General features: G+C 34.4%; 2 protein-coding genes and 1 long non-coding RNA gene across 5 annotated transcripts in view; 2 read left to right on the top strand and 1 right to left on the bottom strand.

Annotated features, from left to right (window-relative positions):
- LOC124450227 (pre-mRNA-processing factor 40 homolog B-like) overlaps nucleotides 1–12,024 on the top strand; it is a 24,274-nt gene extending 12,250 nt beyond the window's left edge. For 2 of the 3 annotated variants that reach the window (XM_047000829.1, XM_047000830.1), the window contains 17 exons: nucleotides 1,170–1,307; nucleotides 1,536–1,832; nucleotides 2,548–2,602; nucleotides 3,840–3,973; nucleotides 4,859–4,973; nucleotides 5,622–5,713; nucleotides 5,962–6,078; nucleotides 6,999–7,055; nucleotides 7,308–7,385; nucleotides 7,691–7,789; nucleotides 8,155–8,241; nucleotides 8,325–8,427; nucleotides 8,633–8,676; nucleotides 8,744–8,770; nucleotides 8,854–9,225; nucleotides 10,247–10,346; nucleotides 11,714–12,024. In XM_047000829.1, coding sequence (XP_046856785.1) covers nucleotides 1,170–1,307; nucleotides 1,536–1,832; nucleotides 2,548–2,602; nucleotides 3,840–3,973; nucleotides 4,859–4,973; nucleotides 5,622–5,713; nucleotides 5,962–6,078; nucleotides 6,999–7,055; nucleotides 7,308–7,385; nucleotides 7,691–7,789; nucleotides 8,155–8,241; nucleotides 8,325–8,427; nucleotides 8,633–8,676; nucleotides 8,744–8,770; nucleotides 8,854–9,225; nucleotides 10,247–10,336 — 1,905 coding nt within the window. In that variant the 3' untranslated portion in view covers nucleotides 10,337–10,346; nucleotides 11,714–12,024. The remainder of the gene's footprint in view (nucleotides 1–1,169; nucleotides 1,308–1,535; nucleotides 1,833–2,547; nucleotides 2,603–3,839; nucleotides 3,974–4,858; nucleotides 4,974–5,621; nucleotides 5,714–5,961; nucleotides 6,079–6,998; nucleotides 7,056–7,307; nucleotides 7,386–7,690; nucleotides 7,790–8,154; nucleotides 8,242–8,324; nucleotides 8,428–8,632; nucleotides 8,677–8,743; nucleotides 8,771–8,853; nucleotides 9,226–10,246; nucleotides 10,347–11,713) is intronic. The other variant, XM_047000831.1, reaches the window with a different exon arrangement.
- LOC124450229 (transcription elongation factor S-II-like) lies at nucleotides 10,764–23,152 on the bottom strand. The gene is made up of 9 exons (XM_047000833.1): nucleotides 22,965–23,152; nucleotides 22,374–22,442; nucleotides 21,439–21,547; nucleotides 20,811–21,014; nucleotides 20,373–20,405; nucleotides 20,046–20,200; nucleotides 19,756–19,902; nucleotides 12,651–12,722; nucleotides 10,764–11,083 (listed from the first exon to the last, which is right to left on the bottom strand). The coding sequence occupies exons 1-9, from the start codon at nucleotides 23,031–23,033 to the stop codon at nucleotides 11,075–11,077; spliced, it is 867 nt and encodes a 288-aa protein (XP_046856789.1). The 5' UTR covers nucleotides 23,034–23,152; the 3' UTR covers nucleotides 10,764–11,074.
- LOC124450233 lies at nucleotides 17,602–22,134 on the top strand. The gene is made up of 3 exons (XR_006949916.1): nucleotides 17,602–17,644; nucleotides 17,706–17,818; nucleotides 22,074–22,134. It is a non-coding gene; the product is annotated as an uncharacterized LOC124450233 (long non-coding RNA).

The raw sequence follows: 23,152 nt of genomic DNA, 5'->3' as shown, positions 1-23,152 counted from the left end.
AATACACGTTATCCACGTAGTTTTTCCATTTATCGTGTTGATCGTGCAAATTCTTTTAAGGCCCGTTCACATGATTTGATTTGTTGCATCTGATTTTATTTGGATTTTAAAAAACGGATTGTGCGAACATATAAAGTGATCCTCCTACAGATGGATACGTCAATCTTAAAAATCGGACGGAAAGAGAACTTGTTCTATTCTTATCCGACAAGATCAAAAGAAACCCGAATAGCCCCAGACTTTCACTTTCCATAACTTACCCAAATTTGATTTGGCGCGAAAAATTATATTTGAAAAATACTCTGAAAAACACTTAGACGTGGTCTGCTCCCATAACTATAAATATCTCTTAAAATATCCGCCAACAAAATTATCGGACCGTCTAGACAAGCAACCCAAAATCGGAACTGATACAATTGGGTTCGGCAAATCGGATTGTGTGAACGGACTGGCCTTTAGAAAGAAGAATTACAATGGTTTTGTTAGCTGGAATAACCATGTTTAGCGAATTTATTTATGTCTAATAATTTAGAATGCGTGGGCAAATAATAAAACCGACCAATTTTAAAAGTATTCCGTGTTTCATCACTTTCGCGTCTTCTTGAATAAAAGTTTTGTAGTAAGCCGCCGTCAGCGGTATTTTGCACTTTCGACTTGAGAATGGTTGCTTTTTTGGACATAAATGTCCGTATCCACTGTCGAGTTGAAATGTCTACAATTTCTTGTTATCTTCCTCTTAAAACAATGCTTGATTGTTGATTTAAAACTTTCGTTACATGCTTATTTTCATATTCAATGCGAAGCTCTGTTGTTTTAAAAACTTTTGTGACTTATGTTTAGTTCACTTGAAACAACTACAGAGAAGCAACGTCAATTTTGCAACACCATTAAAATCAATATCACCTATTGGACTTTTTTGAAAAGCATATTTGAAAATTGATCAATGATGATGATTTTGTTTTCTTTTGATGAACCTTCCTTGCAGTTGTTAATTGCGATTGTACGTGAAGTCTCGTTTCATACGAGAGTAAAGCCTGTTTTCCTCTAGCCACGTATCGTAACGTATCGTAGCAAAACGTAACATTGCGCATGCGTGTGTTACGTTTAGCTACGATACGTTACAATACGTGGCTAGTGGAAAATAGGCTTAATTTTCTTAATAAATGTAGGGTGTATCATCAACCATGAACTGGGACTCGGCAATGAAAATGATTGTGGCTGACACAAGGTATGGAGCATTGAAGAAAATGAATGAAAAGAAACAAGCTTTCAATGAATACAAGACACAACGAGCCAACGAGGAAAAGGTATGACGTAGATATGAAAAGATTACTTCATGGTTGATGAGTGCGTGTGATTTTTATTCTCGAGTTGAGTCGGGTTGAGAAGGAAAGCACTTATTTTGCCCCGAAAAAGGAAAAATGGTCAGAATTATTTATAATGCCACTTGTCAACAGCCAATAATTGACTTCAAGCACAGTGTGTAGAGAAGATCAACATCGAAATAAATGCAATTTTCCACTCACCCTTATAAGGAAGAGATCCGTCAGAGGGCGCGGAAAGCTCGCGACGATCTTCACAAGTTCCTCGAGTATCATCCAAAGATGTCGTCGTCAGTTCGCTGGGCACGCGCGGCCGAAATGTTTGACGGGGAAGAGGCGTGGAACGCAGTGAGGGAACGAGAACGCAAGGACGTGTTTGAAGACGTTATTTTCTTTTTAGCCAAGAAAGAAAAAGAACGCGAGAAAGAAATAAGAATTGAAAACAGGGAATTCATGATTTCTGTCTTCAATAGTATGTCTAATGTAACATATAGGACCACGTGGATTGAGGTAAGTGTATTATAAACAAAATTTTTATTTTTTGTGATTTGAGTTGGAATATTTGAAATAATTACTTCCTTGGAAGGAGTTTACCTTAAATGTAAAGTTTAAACTAAAGGCAAAATATTTTGTGTGGTGCAGTTTACTTCACGTAATATTCACTGGCAGGATTTGAAATTGAGGGCGCTCTTCTTAAATTATAGGATGCAGTGGCTAAAAGTAGTTTGCATGCAGAGAGGTCTTACAAATGTTGATTTCTTCAACTACTTTTTAGATTTTTTTGTAAGCTTGCCTCTCCAGCGTTATTTGTTAAACATTACGTGGCGCCAGGTTATGTTCTCTATAAAGCAGGAAGGATTACACGAGACTCTAGGCTTGAGCTTTTGTGAACCAATGCTTTATGTAAATTCTTAACGGACACATTTGCATAGATTAGAAATGTTTCTCGGGGAAAAATCTGTGGTGGAGGATTTTTCCGTTAGTGTTTATCATAAACAAATACTTGTTGATAATTCTATACGTATGTGATACACAGCCATTCCAGGTGAGACGGCGGACTGATAATTGGCAGGGGAGCTAATATTCATATATAATATTCATGCTCTACTTAATTAGGTTCTTTTGAAATCAATTGTATTTACAGATAACGTATAATATATGAATATAGCCCCCCCCGGCCAATTATTGATTTTGTGCCGTCCCTGAATTGATATTTCTATCTTAGGCTTTGGATGAACTTCGAGATATGCCTGTTTACATCAAAGATGATCGTATTAAAGGTATTTGATTGATATGACGATTTTCAGTTGGAGATCTAGGGTAAGACATTGTGCGTTTTAGTAGCTCATTCTAAATAAACAAACTATGACAAAAAAATTGTTGGTTAAATATTTCTAAAAATATTTAAGGACTAAAATATCGCTAATAGGATTTGCTAATAAATTTTTAATAGAAAATATGTCGTCATTAATGTATTCAGATTCACTCTGGATTCGCTTATGGTGATTTTTGAAGGAACAACATACACAGAATATGAAATTGCCTAAGAATGTTGATGACTTAAGATGAATGGCTGCATTTAAGATGCACTTGACGTCTATTTATGTTTTTGAGTTGTAGCTGCCTGCATGGTTTGAGCATTACACTTGATAAGAGTTCTTTATTTAATGTTTCGGATGTTAAGAAGAACTGTTGAGAGAAAAACCATTAAAATTCTTTGTATACATTAGGGACTGTTTACATGATCCTGGCTAACCGGGATTCAGTGAAACATTACAATTGTTCGTAAAGTGCCACAAGTTATTCCAATGGTAATATTAAAATTAGGCCAAATTAGTTGTTTTCATTTTAAATGCTTGCGTATTTATGAAATCAGAATATTATGAAATTGCTGAAGAAGATTTGCCTGATGATAAATATTGACTCGTTTCCATTTTCCAAAATCATTTAACGCTTCGCTGAATCTTGGCTACCCGGGATCATGTAAACACCCCCTTAGATATCATTACCAACTTTGCTTATTCCTTGGTATATTTGCGGCAACAAAAGACACGAGTAATACTTTGTATATTTGAATGATATTAGAAGCCATATTTTAGAGACGATTGGTAAACAAATTTTGAAATAGCCGGCGAAATTCGGAAGGTTCGCTTTTAGGTAAAACACTCGACTAACATTCGACACTAACAAACCTCGTCGTACAGCTCGGTCTATACAAAAAAAAGTTCTGTCCGATCTTTCTCCGTAAAACCTCGAGCTCGGTTAATGAGGGCTTAGTAATTGCAATGGAATATATGTACTTGCTATCATGTTATATTGCTACGTTTGGAAAATTAATATTGGAAATTGCAGGCGCCAATTTTTTTGGCCTTCCAAACAAAACTTAATTTGTTAGGCCGTATTTATTTATTTTTTAACCCTGAGGAATATGTAATCATTAAAAATTTAATGTCTACTATCGGAAGGTTTGAATCGTATGTAAAACTAAATGGTAATCATGAACAATTCTATTTGTAGATATGGATAAAGAGGATATGTTGATAGCGTTTGAAGATCATATCAGGACGTTAGAACAAGAACAGATTGAAGAAAAACAGAAAGAAAAGGCAAAGAAGCGCAGACAACAACGCAAAAACAGAGAAGGATTTTTGGTGAGAAAATGTACAAAGTGTTTCATTGTAGTGAGTGTCGAGGTCAATTTGCTGACTTAGCTATCTTACTTTTATCCGTTGGTGCGTGTTGTTGTACCTATATTGTTGTCTGGCTCGGACCTTAATTTACCTTTGTTATTTTATTCCGTCTATATAGCTAAAATGTCCGGATAGTTTTGTAGCCAACGTGCAAGTTTTGTATTGCAATGTACGTGCAGTCCAACGTCCACTTACGGACACATCCTGTAAGAGGATACCGCCTGCAGGTTCAGGCCAATACACTGTTACTTCCTGATTAGACTTAGTACTTGTATTTGTTTCGGTTTTCACTCACTGTAAAACATTAATTTTTTAAATATGAACAAGTGGTTATGTCCTGAAATTTACATAGCACGACTGAATTTGCACCATCCCCCCTGCCCTCAATGTTTTGACTGGTTCTTTTATTTCAGATCTCGAACTTTGGTTTAAGAAAAAAAAATATTTACTGTGTTTGCGTAGGCGTATACAAACTGGGGGGACCTTTGGGAGAACTCGAGAGCTGAGCAGAAACAAACGTTTTAATTTTTCCTCTAAAATGTATTGGTGATCGATGTGCAAATTCTCTTTGACTGATTAATTGTTTTGAATTATTTCACTTGGTTGAGCTCAGATATGTTTTGCACAGGCTAAAACGGCTAAACACGGCTATCGACCAATTACTTCAAGCGTTTTATTGTTTCTATTTTATAAAGTATTTGGAATCGTTTTGGCTAATTTTTGCTTCGTGGTTTAAGTTACAGTGTCCTCTGATGCTATGAAAAATACCTTCATCAGGAGTTGATTACAAAATTCAAAAATACTCTCATCGAAAGTATAATACAAATTTTTTCAACCGTTATTTAGGCCCTTTTAGACGAACTTCACAGTACAAATGAACTTAATTCAATGTCGCTGTGGTCTGAAATGTATCCCACGATCAGCGCTGATCTCAGATTCAGTAAAATGCTTGGACAGCCAGGTAGGAAAGAATAAATGTTATGTCTTATGATTGCCAGGTTTTGAGAATGATGACAATGAAATATTTACCTGTAGACATATTTTGCATCGCAATGATTTGTCAAGATATTTGATAAAAGAACGTTTTTATTGGCTTATCAAATTATAATGTGGGCAACTATTTTTCCTATTGACAGTTCGTGTGTGTTTTTTGATATAAATAATTCTTTTTCCAAGAATTATGTGGGAACAGTGTCGCAAATTGTAGCACATAAAACAAATCGTTTTTCTTGAAAATTATATCTTGCAGTTTAACCATTTCTGGTTGCCGTCCTAAACTATTATATAGCTAACCATTGTATAGTGTCGTTGACGATAGCTATTTATTTGTCTATGTTCTGATGTCAATTTGAATCGTTGTGATGCTCAAAAGAGAGCCTATGACAGTTTTTCGAGGTTTAGTACTTAAGACAAAAAAGCAGAATTGTTAAAAAAAAACTCTTTAATTGTTACATGAATTCAATTTGCTGTCTTAAGTATATTATTTTTAATTCAATTGGTCCAAAGATGAGATTTTTTGATTGGAAGCATAAGTGTCAACATTCTATGTGTTGATGTGACTTGTTATGTGACGACAATTTTTTTTATTTTTTTTTTTATTTTATCGAAGGATCAACACCGCTGGACCTTTTCAAGTTTTATGTCGAAGATTTGAAGTCGAAATTTAACGAAGAAAAACGAATCATTAAAGAAATTATGAAGGTATCTGACGCTATTACACAATTCTCTCCCTCTGCGTTCTTATGTTCAAGTAAAAATTAAACTTTGCGTTATTTCCATTGTTTACAAGTGATTTGAAAACTATAACATCTTCTCCATCCATCCATCCATCCATCCTCATGTCTTCATTAGGTAGTGTCTAATATTAGGAGTTGAATTTTTCTTTACTTCATTCTATGGTGTTGATCAGGAGTGTTTTAATGTTTAAACTTATAGTTCTTTGATTTTAGGATGAAGATTACACAGTCGAACTAAACAGTAAATATGAGCAATTTTTTAACATGATACATAAAGACGATAGATCTGCGACGTTGGATCCTGGAAACATTAAAATGACATTCAACAACGTAAGTACATAATTGGTGTAAGTCAATAGCCAACAATAATTGTATCGCTATCCTGATATGGATAAGACCACTGATCTCGAAATAAGACTGGATCAAGCATCTAGCCAAAAATTGAAAACGAAAATTAGAAAGAGTGCCGCCATTGCTTAGGGACCAACTTGCGAAAATAAGGGGCAATTGTATTAGGGATTTGTACGCGAATAATCTTGAATTTTCAACATGTAACTACATGAGCATAACTGAGGGATAAATCAGTTTATAGAATTGCTAAAAATTCAATGAAATATGATGAAATATGATCAAAATGCAGCGGTTTTTGTCATCGGTAACTCTACTGTGGTATGGAAAAACTATGGAAAATAGCCCAGAACTTCATGGAAAAACCTAGAATCGTCGGAATTGTACTTCAGGAATACTAACTGATTAAATACTCTCATTTACGATCACAATGTGATCAATCCTTTAAAATTAAAAACCTTTTTTACGAGTGATTCGGGGTGAAACCTGTTTGCAGTATGTTGTTATAAAGCCGATTATTCTTTCTGACTCTCTTTACTATCGCCCCAAAGGTTGTTTTTCACCTTCTGCATTATTTTAAAGAATGATTTTGCTAAATTTTTCATAGTTTTGTTTGTTGAATCAAATTAATCTTTCAATTTGTTGGTCCCTTAGTGATGGCGACTGTGGCTTCGGATTTGTTTATCACAAATACAGAGTTGCTTGATTCAGTCTTATTTCGAGATCAGTGGATTAGACTCTACCAACACTTTGCGAACTATATCTTTTGTAAAATTTTGTTATGTGAAGTATTTTCATGCGTCATGTCATGATTTTAGTGGAAAGCTTTTCGTATGATGACCAGCATCTCAATTTTGAACTTTTGCCAACCGTTTTGATGAAACTGTTTTATAAAATTTCAGCTATACGACAAAGCCGAAGCTCGGGAAAAGGAAAGAGTTAAGCGAGAGGAAAAAGATGTAAGTTGAAAAGGTTTAAAACATAAGCGTAAGAAACGTTATGGGTAATATCGCTGACGATATCGTAGCACTAGTTCTGGCATTTTTTTCTATGATCTTCTTGATCGTTTCAATTTGACCAAATCATTTATTGCCATACTTAATCTGAACGAACTAAATGAGTAAGCCCCAAGAGTTGCTATTCTTATTGTAGAAGTCTGGCATATTTCAACGCAAATATGTTACGCAAATATTTTTTATGATCATCAACAGTTACGACGACGAGAGATGGCATTCAAACAGATGCTGAAATCTGCCCCAGAATTAGATGAAAACAGCTCTTGGGACGTGGTAAACAATGAAACTTTATTGTGTAAATTTAGACATGGTCATTTAGGTCAATGAGAAAATTAAACAATATCGAGTTTTGTAGTCAGAACTTTTTTAGTCAAACGTGGGTAACATTACAAAAGTTCTCACAATTTCCCATTGTCAGTCAACGTTTGGCCTCAAGAATACACCCCTTTGCCTTAATTCCTTCTTTTCGAGCCACAATGCATAAATTTTTGTTATGTACTTTTTAATGGCAAAGGCAACCGTTCCCAAGGACAAAGAGTAAACATTCTTGTTATACACGTTTTCTTGTATGCGTGTAGGTTCGTGAAAGATTTGTTAGTGAGCCGGCGTTTCTAGCAATGACTGTAGAAGCCGAACGAATAAGACTTTTTAAGGAGTACATTGCAGATTTAATCCAGGTACTAACGATTTTACGTAAGTCATCTTTTTTTATCTTTCCTACTGTTTTCATGGGGAGTGATCTTATTTCGAAACGATAGACCCTTGTATGTTCCACTCTACCGTCTTCATCAGGAGTGATCTGTTGTTAAAACTTGAGTCGTGATTTTCCCCAATCTAGGGTCTTCATTAGGTTGTGTCTAATACTAAGAGTTGAGTTTTTCTTTACGTCATTCTATGGTGTTGATCAGGTGTATTTTGATGTTTAAACTTGTGGTTTTATCAAGTGCGATCCCATCTTTATAGTTTCGTCAGCAGCAGCATTTTATAACCTTTTTTGCTAACATTTCCTATTATATCATTTGGTTGAATATATAATCTTTAGGAATGTGGTCATCATCATTCTTCGAGGTCAAGCCATAAGAAAGCCAAGAAAAATAAGAAGCACAGAAAGCGTTCAAGATCTGTTTCGGTAACTTTTACTTTAACGCATTTAAAACTACATAAGAAAGACTGAAGCAAACAATTTCAAAAAAATTATCGTCTTGGTGGTAGGCTTCCACAAAGTCTGATAATGAATCAGACAAAGAGAGAACACATAAAAGAAAGCGTCGCCGAAAGTCAAGATCACCTTCTGCTTCCTCTCAATCAGACTCTGGTATGTATATAAATCATATTAATTTGTTCCCCCATCCTTCCATGTCTTATTTTTTAGGGTTTAATTTTAGTCTCAGGGAGGGTAGTTAAGCGTAAATTTTGAGGTAGCTCGTACGCTCTACAAAGTTCTATATTAACCCAATACTTTTCAAAGGTTGGTCAATAAAAGAGCTTGAAAAGTATGTCCTTCATCCTTTCTTTTTCAGACAGAGAAGCTTCCAGCAAAAGAAAACATAAGAAGGATAAAAAGGTTGTTTGTTGTAAGAAGTTTTAAGAATGCCTATTTTATGTTGAATTTTTTTCGTTTTTCTGTTTAGAAAGCGAAGAAGAAACGCCGTCACTCAGTAAGTGTTTGCTAACTTTTGATGTGCATTGATCGAGCATGTGTTACCTGGCGGAATTAATATTTTCTTTTTGGTTGAATCAGCCATCGTCAGGATCTGAATCTGATGAACTCAAAGAAAAAGATCGATCACGTGAAAGAGAACGCTCGCGCGACAAAGAACGTTCGCGTGAAAAAGAAGAGCGTTTGCGCGAGAAAGACCGCGTTCGAGAAAAAGGTCGCGGAAATGAAGACAAACAACTCGATGAAGATCGCAAGCGCGCCAAAAATCACGATCGCGAAACGGATGACGATGAAAAAACACGCGAAAAAGAAGCAAAAAAAAGTAGTAAAGAAAGCAAAAAAGAAAAGCGAAATGATAAAAAGAAAAGGAAAAATGAGAAAAAACAGAAAAGGAAACCTCATAAAGATTCAGATGAATCACGTTCGGATCATGAAACAAAGAGAAATACGAAGGTACCTAAATAACTAAATCATTTCCCTTTATTTAAAAATGGCTCGTAGAAACAAAAAAACTTGACAAAAAAGATTTCGAACAAAGCAAGTCTTAGAGTGAATGGTTTGAACCCCGGAGTATCGTTACATGTTTCTAGATGTAGATTGTCCAGGTTAGTTGAGTCCTGAGAAAAATGACTGTTGGCCCCTTAAGATGACTACCGCTAAAGTTGTCAAAACGTCAGTCAACATCAACACCACAACAACCCTTTTCTAGACTCTACTAACCTGGACGATCTACATCTACAAACAAATAAAGCAAGTCTTAATGTGCATAAATCCTTTTCCAGCCGACAATTTCAAAAAATAAATGATAGAACACTCTTCAAAAAACATCATCTTGTAAATTCAAGATTCGAGTTATAACAACAAGTGACAAAATTTGAAGCAGTACTTCGACTTTCTTTCAAAGTCATTATCCAGCTAAGTGATTATTTACAAGAAAGCGTGATCTCAAATAGTTTTTACAAGGAAATGACGAAAGCAATGAAAAGAAAGAAAATTAGAAGGTGTTACTGTTTACAATGTTTACAAAAGAACTTTTGATCGTAAAGTGTGTGATTGCACTTTTTCTTCATTAGGATCGGGTAGTTGTGCTGCACTGCATAAATACAAGCTGGACGAAACATACTTACTACTCTCTTATTAAAATAAGCTCGTTCTGATTTTCGCTGATGAATTTCTTTTCTTTTACTTTTAAGTCAGCTTTTGTTTTAGTTGTTTAGCTAAACTTCGTCCTTTATATCATTCATGCATGACTTTTCATCTTATTTTTTGTGTCATGTCGCATTGTGTGTAGTTGTGGTCTTACATGCAAGTTTTTAATAGATTTGTTCTGATGAACCAACTTTCCCACCTGCTGTATATAGTTGTTAACTCCTGAACAGGGGTGTGTGTTTATGCTCATCCGACCGAATATGGTAAAAATTTCGTATTTGGCAAAAACAATTAAGTGTGCAAATAAAATTAATGTTTTGACCAGGATGATGGACGTACTTCATCTAGCGAGAGTGAAAGTGAGCTTGTAAAAAGAAGAATGGCATTGTTACGTCAGCTACAAGAGTCGCCATAGGATGGTGAAGGTACTGTTTTTCTGGAATTATGTTACTACGACAATATACTCCGACTTTTGATTAATAAATCTTAACGAAAACATGAAAACAATTCCATGATGTAATTGATTTTTCGAAAGACTAATAATGAGCTTCATCATTTCTAAGCCTTTCATTACACAAGATGCATGTTTATGCGATTTACTCCTTCCACGTTTATGTCACTATAAGGCGCGTTTGAAATTTGTTTTAACATATGTTACAGCGTGACAGAAGCAAACGAAACCAAAGTAAATATGCAAGCATTAATATCTGTTCTAGCCGGATAGGTCGAAATAAATGAACACAGCTTATTTGTTGGACGTATAATCATTTGAATATTCGTGTTCCAAAAATAAATGCCTAGATATAAAAAAAAACATTTGTCGTTTTGAGATTAACACACACTTTAAAATGGTACAATCCCGCCTTTATTGAAAAGAGAATAAATGTTTAAGGATATGTTAAAGGACCCGTTGTATAAAAATGCAGTTAACACATTTCAAATGATAAATTTCTATTTTATCTATGAACATTAAATAGCAAATCCAGCTTAGTGGAAAGCCTGTGTTGAAAGCTGGTGTTTGCCAATTACATTCAAATTTCTGGATGGTTTTTTTTTTGTACATTGCACAAGTGTAAAGTCTTTCCACGGCAATTTCCTCTCCCGGTCGAGTGGCAAGTTTTCAGGCTGCGTTGTCGCAAGAATAAACGATGAATCAGCAAAACTGTAAATAAAATCATACACTTAAAAGTTTGGATTTAACGCCGAAACTAGAATAGCGCAACTGCCCAGAGCATGTTGACGAGTTTCATCATCTACATATCGTGCTAAAAAACCGCCTAAACCTTTCCCAAGCGGTCACTCTTGTAAAAACTTTCCTTAATAGCAAATTTCTGCAAACTTTTATATATTCGTGGTTTCCTTAGCTTAGCTACATTCCAAAAGAATCGCTAAAATCACAAAACTCTACTTGGTGTCCCCAAAAAAGTGACACTGCAGAAATAATTTCATTGTTTCTAACCCACTGTCTTTGTACGTTTAATTTCAATAAATTATACACACGCGTTTATATACGTAATCACACGCGTTTAAAGGTGTTAAAATACACCTATATATGTTGTTTCAACGAATTTGATATACAGTAGACGTAGAATAATGTTCGGGTAAGGCCTGACGCAAGGCCTTGTGAAACACAGCTTACACTTGCAATTAAATAACATTGCAATATTCTATCGTATTTTCGCAGTGCTACTGCAACCATATACCACGGTTCTTTCTGGCATGTTTTCCAACTTGGATTTAGTGGAAGATGGACGGGATTATAATTGCTTTGAAAATTTACGTCTTATTTTAGGTACGAGACTCGAAATGCGAGTATACTTCGTCAAGAGCCAAAATTTCTGCAATGCTATGCCACAATTCTGGAATGTTTGACCAGGTCCAGCGTTATGATTCTGTAGCCAATTCAAGCAATGCTTTACTATCATACTAAGTTTACAATTTATCAAATTTGTTCACAAAAAAAGTTTAGGTGTCCTTGAACAAAGGTTTACGAACAATGACATGATTTTAATGTTATCACCTTTTTTGGGTATTCATATATTCAGTTGTGCCCGACAAATTTGTTTTGAAAACAATTCACTGAAAGAATCAATAAATTTACGTTCAAAAAAAATTAGTCGAGTACAACTAAATATATGAACAACTTCCCCACCTCCCAATTACCGTTCTCAGAATGGCTCGGGGGACAGCGGTAACAACTCGAATGCAATCCTTATGTAATTTGTCTAATTTACTAACGATCTCCGTGGTGATACAGTCTTACTTTTCAATAAACCTTTGCATTACAAATCACATTTTTAGCGTTATTATTTTCTGATAGTTCTGATCGTAACGTTTTCTTAAATCGACAGGAAGAACAGTCTAACCGGCAGAACAAATTAATACGCATTTCGTTGGTTTAAAAGCTTTGAAATTGAGAATGACGGACGATCAAACTGCACTGAATTTTTGAGTTTAAATTTATGGCTAATATTTGAGCTGAGGAAGGTTTTATTTTTGCATCATGTATTATGAAGTCATACAATAAAGGTCAGTGAAGTATTCGAATCGTCAACGCAAAAAGCTCTAAAAGAAACGCTCATCATACGCCGTATTATATAATATAGAGAATGCTGCTACGAAAAGTTCAATATTGAACGTGTCTTAGGAAGAATACTGCCTCATTCAACGAAAATAACCTTTCACAAGACACTGCGCCGATAAAAAATTTGAAATTAATTTTTATTCACCTTCCATCGATTTCCGCATTCTTGACAGTATACAAATGTGGTCATAGGTTCATCGGCGCTTCGTGTTTGCACCTAATGTAAAAAAGAAGCACAAGTATTGGTCAACGTCTTAGGCATTCTTGATATTTCTTTGAACTAAAACAAGTCAAGCGCAATACCACAATATAGAAACAAACAGTAGTCTCACTCCACTGTGCAACTTAGTGCTGTATATCTAATTAATTACTAGCTGCGGCTAGCCATCTCAGTACTCCTATTGGTCAAAAAAGGCAATTGACTGGCTGCGACTATTGCTTATCACATGCGTAATAAGATATGCGCTACACAAAAAAATTCAATAGAGTGGGTCAACTGTTTATTTCTATACTGTGGCAATACCGAAAATGCTCGTTTTAGCACCTCTCCCTCTTAAGCGCTGCACTTACCTGGGCAACGTTAGTGCAGCGCTATCACTGATATGTATAAAACTCGATTACACAACTTAGTGCTGACTTCACTGATCTGAAATAACTGGATAACGCATCTGAAATAACTGGATATGTATAAAACTGGATTACACAACTTAGTGCTGACTTCACTGATCTGAAATAACTGGATAACGCATCTGAAATAACTGGATATGTATAAAACTGGATTACACAACTTAGTGCTGACTTCACTGATCTGAAATGACTGGATAACGCATCTAATTGCAAAAATTGAAGTAAATCTGCCCGAATCAAAGTTGGGGGCCCACTTTTCTATAGATTTGTATTACAGAATCACAGTTCTTGCAATATTTTGCCTGTTACGCGTTTCTGATCGGGGCTGTTCTTATTACAACTATGGTGGCCCATCGTTATCATCTCTATTTTCCGTGTGTCAATTTTATTTTCAGTTGTATTTTCATTTCAAAAACAAATTTCACATGAAACTTTACTTTACAATGTAAATTTAATATTAATTTCATTATAAAAATACGTCTTTTATTTATTTTCATTCTAAAAGCGTAAATGAAATTTAAAAAACACTTTCCCACACTTCTCCCAGCGCTGTAATAGTCTGGATATAGTTTCTATAATTAGCAAAAAAGTTAAGCCGAATCATTTATGCAAAAATTCATTTCCGGGTACCACAGAAGATACAAACAAATGACAAACGTAGTTTTCGAATATTTAAGCATTTCACGACCTTTTACTAATCTCAAATATCCGTAATGGATAAAACAAGTTTTATAAAACAATTTGACATTGAAATGCTCTCGATAGCTGTGTAATATCGGCGTTCGTGCTCATTTGAAAATTTTCTGTGCAAGAATAGGCCCCATTGCTGCCAACTGCCAAGGCAAGATAATTCACAGCTCGCTTTCCAAGTTCAGAGGCAGTTATGGTCTAGAATAAGTTTCAATGCTTGCAAAATAAGTAACTTTATTTTATCATTCTTTACACTCTATAGAGATTGTTGCACGTTACTTTTGCCGTGACTTTGTGAGCCAGATACTATTGATGTAGGAATAAGACAAATTCACAAAGCTTTTTTCCTTACTTTTTGTTAATTTATTTTATAAAGATATTATAATCACCACGCCTTGCTATAGCGTTTGGATATGGCCTTCATCAATGAGGAAGTATGGTTATTATTGACTAAAGTGTCCAACATATGTATCAATTGCAGTCTATGCAAAGCTGTAGAATCAGGAATTGTATTCCCTTGTAGTAAACTGCCATTAGAAGTTATAAACACCTTTCTGTTTTATTGCATACTGATAAAAAAATATCTTTTGGTTGGAAACAAGATAATCCTGCCTTTTAAAGACAGGAAAGCAAATTCACTTTTGTAATTTTTTGAACCAACAACTTCTTAACAAGTAATGTAGGGCGTAGGCTGTTTTGTTTTGTAGCATCTGGCAATATAATGAGCCATGTATAGAGGTGCAACCTCTTGCAGCACTGCAGTATTAGTACTGCAGTATTAGTTGCACAGACTGCAATTGATACATATGTTGGATATTGATGAAGGCCATATCCAAATGCTACAGTTGGTTGAATAGAGCAAGTTTTCCTAAATCATGTGGCCAGTATTTGTTTGAAACATTGTTTATGTCCCTCACGAATGTTAGTTAAACTTTGATCAAGATCACACAAACTCGTTCCTACAAACAACAAATAACTTACTAACATATAAAAGTAGTCATCTTCCGCTAAGGTTGTCGAAACGTCAGTCAACAACAAAAAAACAGTCCTTCTCAGGACTATACCAACCTGGACGACCTACATTTACAAACATATAACGATACTCCACGGGTTCAAACCATTTACTTTAAGAATACAAATGGTTGACTGAACCTAACTTTTACCGAAAATTCGACTACCATCATAAATTCTACATTTCAAATCGACTTTGAGAGAAAAACCCTCCGTCTTATTTGGAACAAGTTTGTGTATTGTGGAGTTGCTCACTCCTTCAAATTTGCGAATCAAGTTTCACAGCGTTGTGAAGTCGAAATAACCGTAAATTTTCGTCCAAAGTATTCTTATCTTTTTATAGTGGTGGGAAGAAAACTGCTCCGATCAGAAACGCGTAAAGGCAAAATATTGCAAGAACCGTGACTCTGTAATACAAATCTATAGAAAAGTGGGTCCCCAACTTGGATTCGGGTAGATTTACTCCGGCTTCAATTTTTGCTAGAAATTTTGTATTAGTCATTGAACTAAAATACATCTGGAACGATAAGTCCTATAGTTTTCCCCAATAATTGGCTGAAGACAAAATACCAATAAAATTTGTCAACCCCCCTGAAATCATGCGTTTTTTTCGGCGAGCGATGTTTCTTTAAGCTTCTTGGCAGAAGAAAAACGTGAAAAAATAATTATTTGTCGTTTTTTTCAACATTTTGTTCTTTGTAATTGCATCTAACTGAATAAGTTCATGCAACAGCAAGATATTTTTGAGGAGAAACATATTCAGCAAGAATCGAGGACGAACGATCGGCAAACTAATGCAAGTTTACAAGACGGAACTAAATGTTAAAAAATATGAATGTTATATAAAACATATTTGAATATTCATAGCATTTTATACACCATTTTCGAGTATGATTCATGTCCTTTTATCAATGTTCCAGTGATATTATTTGTTGAATGGCACACAATTTTCCTTGTTTATTTCATTATTGTTTTTGTATCAACTACCAGGCTTATCAGCCCGCCGTGATATGCATTGTTTTCATTTTCTTTTTCTCCTATTATTTGCTTTATACAGACAAAATAAGAATGGCGCGTTTCTTATTTGAAAAATGTTCTGGATTTTTAAATAGCTTTTTAAGAACTGTTTTTGCGAAGATCTTTCAATTTTCTTTATGACACTGAGCTATATGTATATTTGCAGTATATGTATTTTCATGGCATGAAAAATGCTTGTAAAAAAATACATTTTTCTCCTTCGCAAATTGCTCAATTTTTACGAAACCTTATAGACTTGTGTATTTAACATGGAATTACAATATTTATGTGGTTTGAACGTTCGGGTGCGCCTGGAACTTTCAAAAACTCAGAAAAAGCAACAAAAATCGCACGGACTTTGCGTAATTTTTGTCTTTGCTTTAAAATTTCTCAGCAATGCTATGATTTTTGGCCGATTTTTTTTTTGACAGTCTATAATTTTAACTAATATTCTACAAAGTCGATAGTATTTTGAAAAACTAGCGCAAAGTTCAATTTTGAAATTTTACAATTATAAAAAATGCTATTTTTTATTACAAAACGACTGGCGCGACCTGCGAAAATGAAAAAATATGGCTTCATTTTACCCCTCTGACTTATCGTTCCAGATGTATTTCAGTTCAATGGTATTAGTTGCGTTATCCAGTCTATTTCAGATGAGTGGAAATTTTGTATTAGTGCGTTATCCAGTCTATTTTAGATCAGTGGCTGACTTGAAGCCGGATGGCGGCCATATTGGACTATCCACTTTTCAGTTTCTATATAGGTTTTACACAACAAACTGCTACTCTCGCATTTATTTTGGATCATGTTTTACTCTTGGGACAAAAAAGAATTATTATGACGACAAGACGGTTTATGGCAAAAACTCGTGTTTAAATATCATGATAAAACATTTGGCATGATTTCTGAAAGAGAAATAACAAATCATGATAAAAATTCATTATAAAATATATACTAGAAGTGGATAGTCCAATATGGCCGCCACTGCCCAAAATTTGGCTTAAAATTTCCTAGGCACCAGAATTCGGTTGCGTTATCCAGTCTTTCTATATATATCAGTGAGCGCTTATCACAATCGGCTTGCACCATTGAGTTCTATAATAACTGCAGCGGCTAACTTTACTGGGGCGAGGATGCCAAAAAAATGGCGGCCAAAGGACGTATTTCCGCTGAAATGATCGCTTTGCAGAAAAATAATATTCTCGACCTCTCCTGGTGTCTATAGTAAATTATAAAGAATTTTTCAAAAACAAACACGATATCACAGAATATGGATATCATTTGTTCCATATTCTGTGACGATTCTTTTTTGGCATTTCTTTTATAATTCCAACACTTCAATCCTTCAATTGTTGGATGTCGTAGTTTCCACAAAAAGGAACATATCGCTTCTCACCGGTGAGGTAGTTGTTTGTTTTGTTAGTCCGTCAACGATTGAAAAGCAATTATACATGCACTTGAAAAGCCATATACATATTAAAGATCGTATTTTTTAAGACTGACTTGAACGCCTAATATACTGATGTTTTCCTGTTTTTGTTTATAAAATTCTGCATACTTTTCTGTCATTTGTTAATACATGAAATCGTAAATTTACCCATTTATTTGCAAAATAGTTTCCCTAAAGCAAAAAAAACCCTGCACACATTTTGCTCTGTGAGTAAGTATCAAAAAGAAATGATCAGCCCCAACGGTACCCATGATTTGGAGCAGAGCTTCTTATGTTCTATTTGCTGACAACATGCAGGGAAGATCAAGGAGTAAAGATGACTGGAAGATGTTATTGACCAGGTAGAGTCTTAAAAAATGATAATGCTATAAAGATAATTGATTTATTGTCTGCCCTATCCAGAGTTATTTAATTTGATCGTGGTCAAATTCTATGGATGAAGACAATGGATTCACAAAGGATGCCTTGATTGCTTGGAAGTTAAAGTTCATGATCCAAAGAAAGATGGCAAGAAGGTTGTGTGTGTTTTGATGCTTAATGAAATGTAAATTCACAAACATGTAAAATGGAAGGCCATAAAGTTTGTGTCTATGTAAACATTTGTACTGAGATTGATGATGACTCGATGCAGATGTGAAGCTTCAAACTGTATAAGCCATTGGGTTTTATGTAACTTAATGTTTAAATCATGTCATATCTTTATCAAAATATTTTAGTTGAGTGTTGTTTGAATGTTACTAATATCTAATGCATTATACTGAAGCATTAAAGATTCAGTGATGAAACCTTTAAAGTTACTGTACTGTATATTTCTTATATATTTCTTATATTTCTTTAAGAAAAATTTGAGCTTATTTACCTATTAGAGTACAGAATGGAGATTTATCATATGCATTATTGCTGCTGTTTTAAAGAAAAGTTTTTCACTTTTCAAAGCTTTTATACAAATTTTTTGCTTCTTATTTTTTGAGATTGATGATATAGAGGTAATATAATCCAATAACTTTCTAATTTCTAAAAAGCTTTTAAGCTACTAGCATAAAAGTACACTATAGGTATGTAATTCATTTGGTTTTATTGCCTTGCTATGACATATCTACTTGCACTTCATCATTCTTGTATGAACAAAACACCAGATGTGGATACTCAGAGAACAAAATGCACTACCAACTGCTTATGAAATTTATTATTGAGGTGAAAACTGTGTTAATCATTCAAATTATAGTGCACTTTTATTGCAAATATAGGAAAAACAAAACAAAGTGAAAAAGAAAGGTAGAAGTATTAAAACTACAAATGAATTATAAACACCATTGGAAGCATAAGTGTTTTGATGATTATTTGCAATTTGCCCAATTCATATATCAATACAACCGAATCAAAATGTGCTAGAACTTTACAAGTATTTGATGCAGTTGCACTTCAGAACATCACAAAAAGGTTACTTAAAGTAATTTCTATACAATATTGTTTGTTTTCATTTACCAAACATATGCAGACTTGAGTCTTTGAAATTTCATATGAAACTCAAATACAGAATATCCGTAAATATCCTGAGATTTAATATGTACTTTTTTAAAGAAACAAGTAAAAATCCTACAATTGTGGCGAAAAAAGCCATTGCCCATTGCATGAAAAGAAGCAAAATAGCAATGATAACAAATAAGCTAACTTCTCTCTCGTGAACCGTGGAGATGAACTATGATATACTTTTTTGTATAGACTAAAGAGTTTAATTGATCAAACAAGTTTGACGCTGGTAAGAAAACGACGCACATCTGCATTCATACATGTGTAGCCGACATATAGGTCTTTCGCCGACAGTTATAAATGCATCCTCGTAGGAGCATATAACTGACAACCACAGTTGACTCGCTGTTATGAATTTAAGGTTTTTACCTTGATTTTCATCAAAAAATGCTTGCCGAATCCCAAATACACACATACATTTTCCTCACTCTTTCCTCAGGAGGGAGTGGGAAATTGTGAAATTTTCGGAAAAGCGGTCAATTTCGGTAAATCCCAGCGGCAAAGGACAAAATCCGCCATTTTTTGGCGTCATCAGATATCTAAGGCCGCGCTTGAGATAGCCGCTCCAGTTATTATAGAACTCAATGGCTTGCACGCCATCAACGTGACAGACTTTTATACATAATTGGAGATGGAATAGACCTTAACGGACATTCTATTCGTTGACAGTTTTATTAAACTTTTTGCGAATAAAATTATTCATTTATTTTTAACCTTTACTTGAAAATAACTCAATAAGCGCCTCTGCCGGTTTCGAGGGGCACTCACGATGAGGAAATTTTCAGAAAAAGACCGTGGTTCTAAAACAAGCATCTACGGTCCTTTTATACGCATGTTCAATCACGATTTTTCAATTCCTTCTTATCACGGAAAAATACTTAAATTGATCGTACATACGTTAGTTTGTATGGGTGTATGTTACCTGTGTGTATGTGCAGTGTCGTTTTTGGCATTTTCCACATTTAAAAAGATCTGTCGGTGTACCAGCTGTCACGGCCATTTGAGCGTCGTTGATTGCTTCTTTGGTGAACTTTTTTCGAAGTGTCTTTATCTCGTCATTCGCCATTTCCTTAAAAAAAAAGGTGCATCGTCAAAAAATACAGACCTTTTTCATTAAACGAGTGATCTGATTTTGAAACTGCAGTGTCGTTGGTAATTTCCAAGTCTCTCGTGCAAGTCTACATTGAAGACTTTCGTAAACTGAACACTTACTTCAGCCGTCATTTTCGCCATCCGTTCAGGAGTTATTTCACCACTCAAAACAGCTTCTCTCAACTTTTCATTTTTGGGATCGCGAAGATTTGAAACTCGACTTCGAATTCTTGCCTTATACTTTGCATTTGTGTCCTTAAATTCTTCATATATACCTGGATTATACTTGTCAAAGAAACCTATTTCATCCTACACGTACGAATGTAACGAAATTTGAATTTATCCAAGACAGTTTCTCTGTTTCCAGCAAAAGCTGATTATACGTAGCACTTAAAGAAAAATCATTGTAAGGATTAACTTAAGGGGCTAAGTAAGTTTAAAAGATACAGTGCTCAAGAGCAGCGGCAATGCTTTCAACATCTAAACAAAAAATTAAAATATCTAATTTAATACTGTTTTACAGTAAAAGAACGTCAACACAAGACTTTCACTAACCCTTGCAAAATGCTAAACGTGAAGGCGTACAAACACGCAACGTCAAATACTTACCAATAGCAAAGACGTTTACGTACTATATCGATTTTTGTTTAAAAGTTCTATATTATAGAGATTTTACTTGGTGAATGTGTCTATTATATATGGTGGCATCGCTACAGCAATCGCAACTCGCACAAACTAAACCCTAAACCTTAATCTCATCGTACCAGGTAAATGATGACCAAGATGTTGGTAAGATTGGATTAGGGATCAATTTAGTGTATATGTTGAGCACGGAATTACTACCCAAACTCGTAGGCGCTTACCACCATAATAAAAACTGTATACCTTTACTAGTCTCACTGTTTGCCAAACTTAGAGAGTTAGCGAGCATTTCGCGACATTTTTGTCGTACATCGTCGTTCGTAGTTGGAACGGATTTTTTTTTTGGTTTTTCTTGCTTTATTGAATTTTCTGTCTTATTTTTCGTATCACCGGACTTCTCTTTTTTTTCACCATTATTCGCACCTTCTTTTGAAGAACTTTCTTTTTCTAAAATGATCAAAGAAATGTCTAAAATTGCATGCGCTGGCAGATCTAGGGTAAATCAGAACACATTACAGCACCTCATAGCAATAATTTCTCATGAATATTTTGAAGCCAAGGTTTTACCAATGAAAGTACTTTAATTTCAAACATAATTTTTAATTTGTTCTGACTTACTGTTAATATCTGCCACTTTGCATTGTTAAAACTACAGGTTTTCAATTTTTTGCCTGTATTTTAACTTAGACTTTTTACAGAATTATAAAATTAAATAAAATCTAGTTGATACTTTGGACATAACCAAGAAAACTTGGTTGCCAAAAAAATTGTAAATGGGAGTATATGATGAAGTTTAGTTGAGATTCTTACAACCATAATTGCATAATTTATATGTATAAAACTGTTAAAAATCATGGAATCATCTTCAAACCTGTCAGGAGCTTTTTCCAGCTTTTTATTAAACTTTTCGAAATCGTCTGTATTTCAGAGTTGGAACTAGACTTTCGAAGAACATTCACTGTCATCCCAATTCGTGTTTTCTGCAATAAAAATATATGTCTTATCATTTACCAACCCTAAAAATTTGCCTTGGCCCCTAGGAATTGCCGAGGGAATTGCTGAGGCAGGTCACATTGTCATACTTTTTGCCAAGGTAAAAGAAAATACTAAAATTGCCTTTTTATGCCTTTTTAAAATATTTGAATTTCAAAGGTTGTTCACATAAAATGAAAATGAAATTCACTAATTTTTAAACTGATAAGTTTAAACCCAAGGAATAGTCTAATCAATAATACTTATCTCATTTGAAATTTGGTGATATGGCAATTGCAATATTAATAACATTTTTAATGCTTCACAACAAATGACAATAACAATGCTGTTACTGGTACAAATATTTCATATATTTCATAAAAGTCCTTGTTTGTCTCATGTTTGTGTCATACATATTTTCATTTGCTGTGGATATTTTATACATGGCTTCGTTTATTTATCATTTTGCTGTAGTTTATGCCATACATGTGCACACTTGTCCCATGCTATAAAATGTTTCTTTATTTATCTTAGGCCCATTTCAAATGTCATATTTTAGATGCACCAAATGCATCTACAACAAAAGAAAATGAGGTAAAATTCTTCATTATATTTTGTTTTGCATGCATTCAGCTAATGTAAAGTGTGATGTTTGAAACAGGCCTTACTTGTTTATATGTTATACATATCTTCACCTGTTTTAAGTTCATGTTATATGTCCTCAGGTTTAATATACACAACTTTCACTTATCTTAAGCTATTGTTCATCCTAGAGCAACATCTTACATATGCATTAACTGGATGTATCTAAATGCTTGAAAATTATAATCTAACCTGTAGGACATCAAGAGTGATTGGAAGATCTTTCAAAGTTTTTAGCAAATCTACTGCAACATCTTGATTCTTAACAAAAGGAGAGCAAATGAATGACGCTATTTGATGCCATTTGTATACGTATTATAATATTCCACAAGACTTATTTCATTAAAAAGTTGAATTGTTTTCCTCATCTTGTTGAAATCTAATCACTTTTAATGTAAAGTAATGCATGCCTTCAATATAATGTTAAACTTGGCTTTACCATCTTGATCATTTGAAAAATCCATTTTTATCGTACGAAAATCCATCCTATCCTCCAACCATTAAAAATCAATAGTCTTTGCACATTGCCAAGCAAACAAAACAATTGTAAGATAATAACAAAATGGGTACACAAGCTCATAAAAAAATATGTAAACATGTTTTGACTTCTCTGTCTTTTGATTAGTTCATCATCTGTTATTTTAACTAAGCCTACATTATCTTTACAAGTTACAACTGCCGGGAAATTCAACCTCTATTTTGTAGAATAGTCAGCAGTGTGACTGGTACTTGATTGGTGCTCCATACTTCAACAATGACGTGTTTACGATAGTTTATACTCACTGAATGGGCGTCTGATACGATTTTATCAAGCTTCTTTGCCAATACTGCCACCTCATGTTCGACATTCATTGTCGGCAAACGATTTTTAAGTTTGATTTCACGGGAAATACCAGCTGGCAAACTGTAACAGTTAACCTCACTGTACTGTAATTAGCTCATTCGCCAATAAAATGTCAATTTCTTAGAAC

The sequence above is a fragment of the Xenia sp. Carnegie-2017 genome, unplaced genomic scaffold (assembly GCF_021976095.1).
Source record: "Xenia sp. Carnegie-2017 unplaced genomic scaffold, XeniaSp_v1 HiC_scaffold_24, whole genome shotgun sequence".
Classification (NCBI taxonomy): Eukaryota; Metazoa; Cnidaria; class Anthozoa; order Malacalcyonacea; family Xeniidae; genus Xenia; species Xenia sp. Carnegie-2017.
This window is presented reverse-complemented; position numbering and strand designations above follow the sequence as displayed.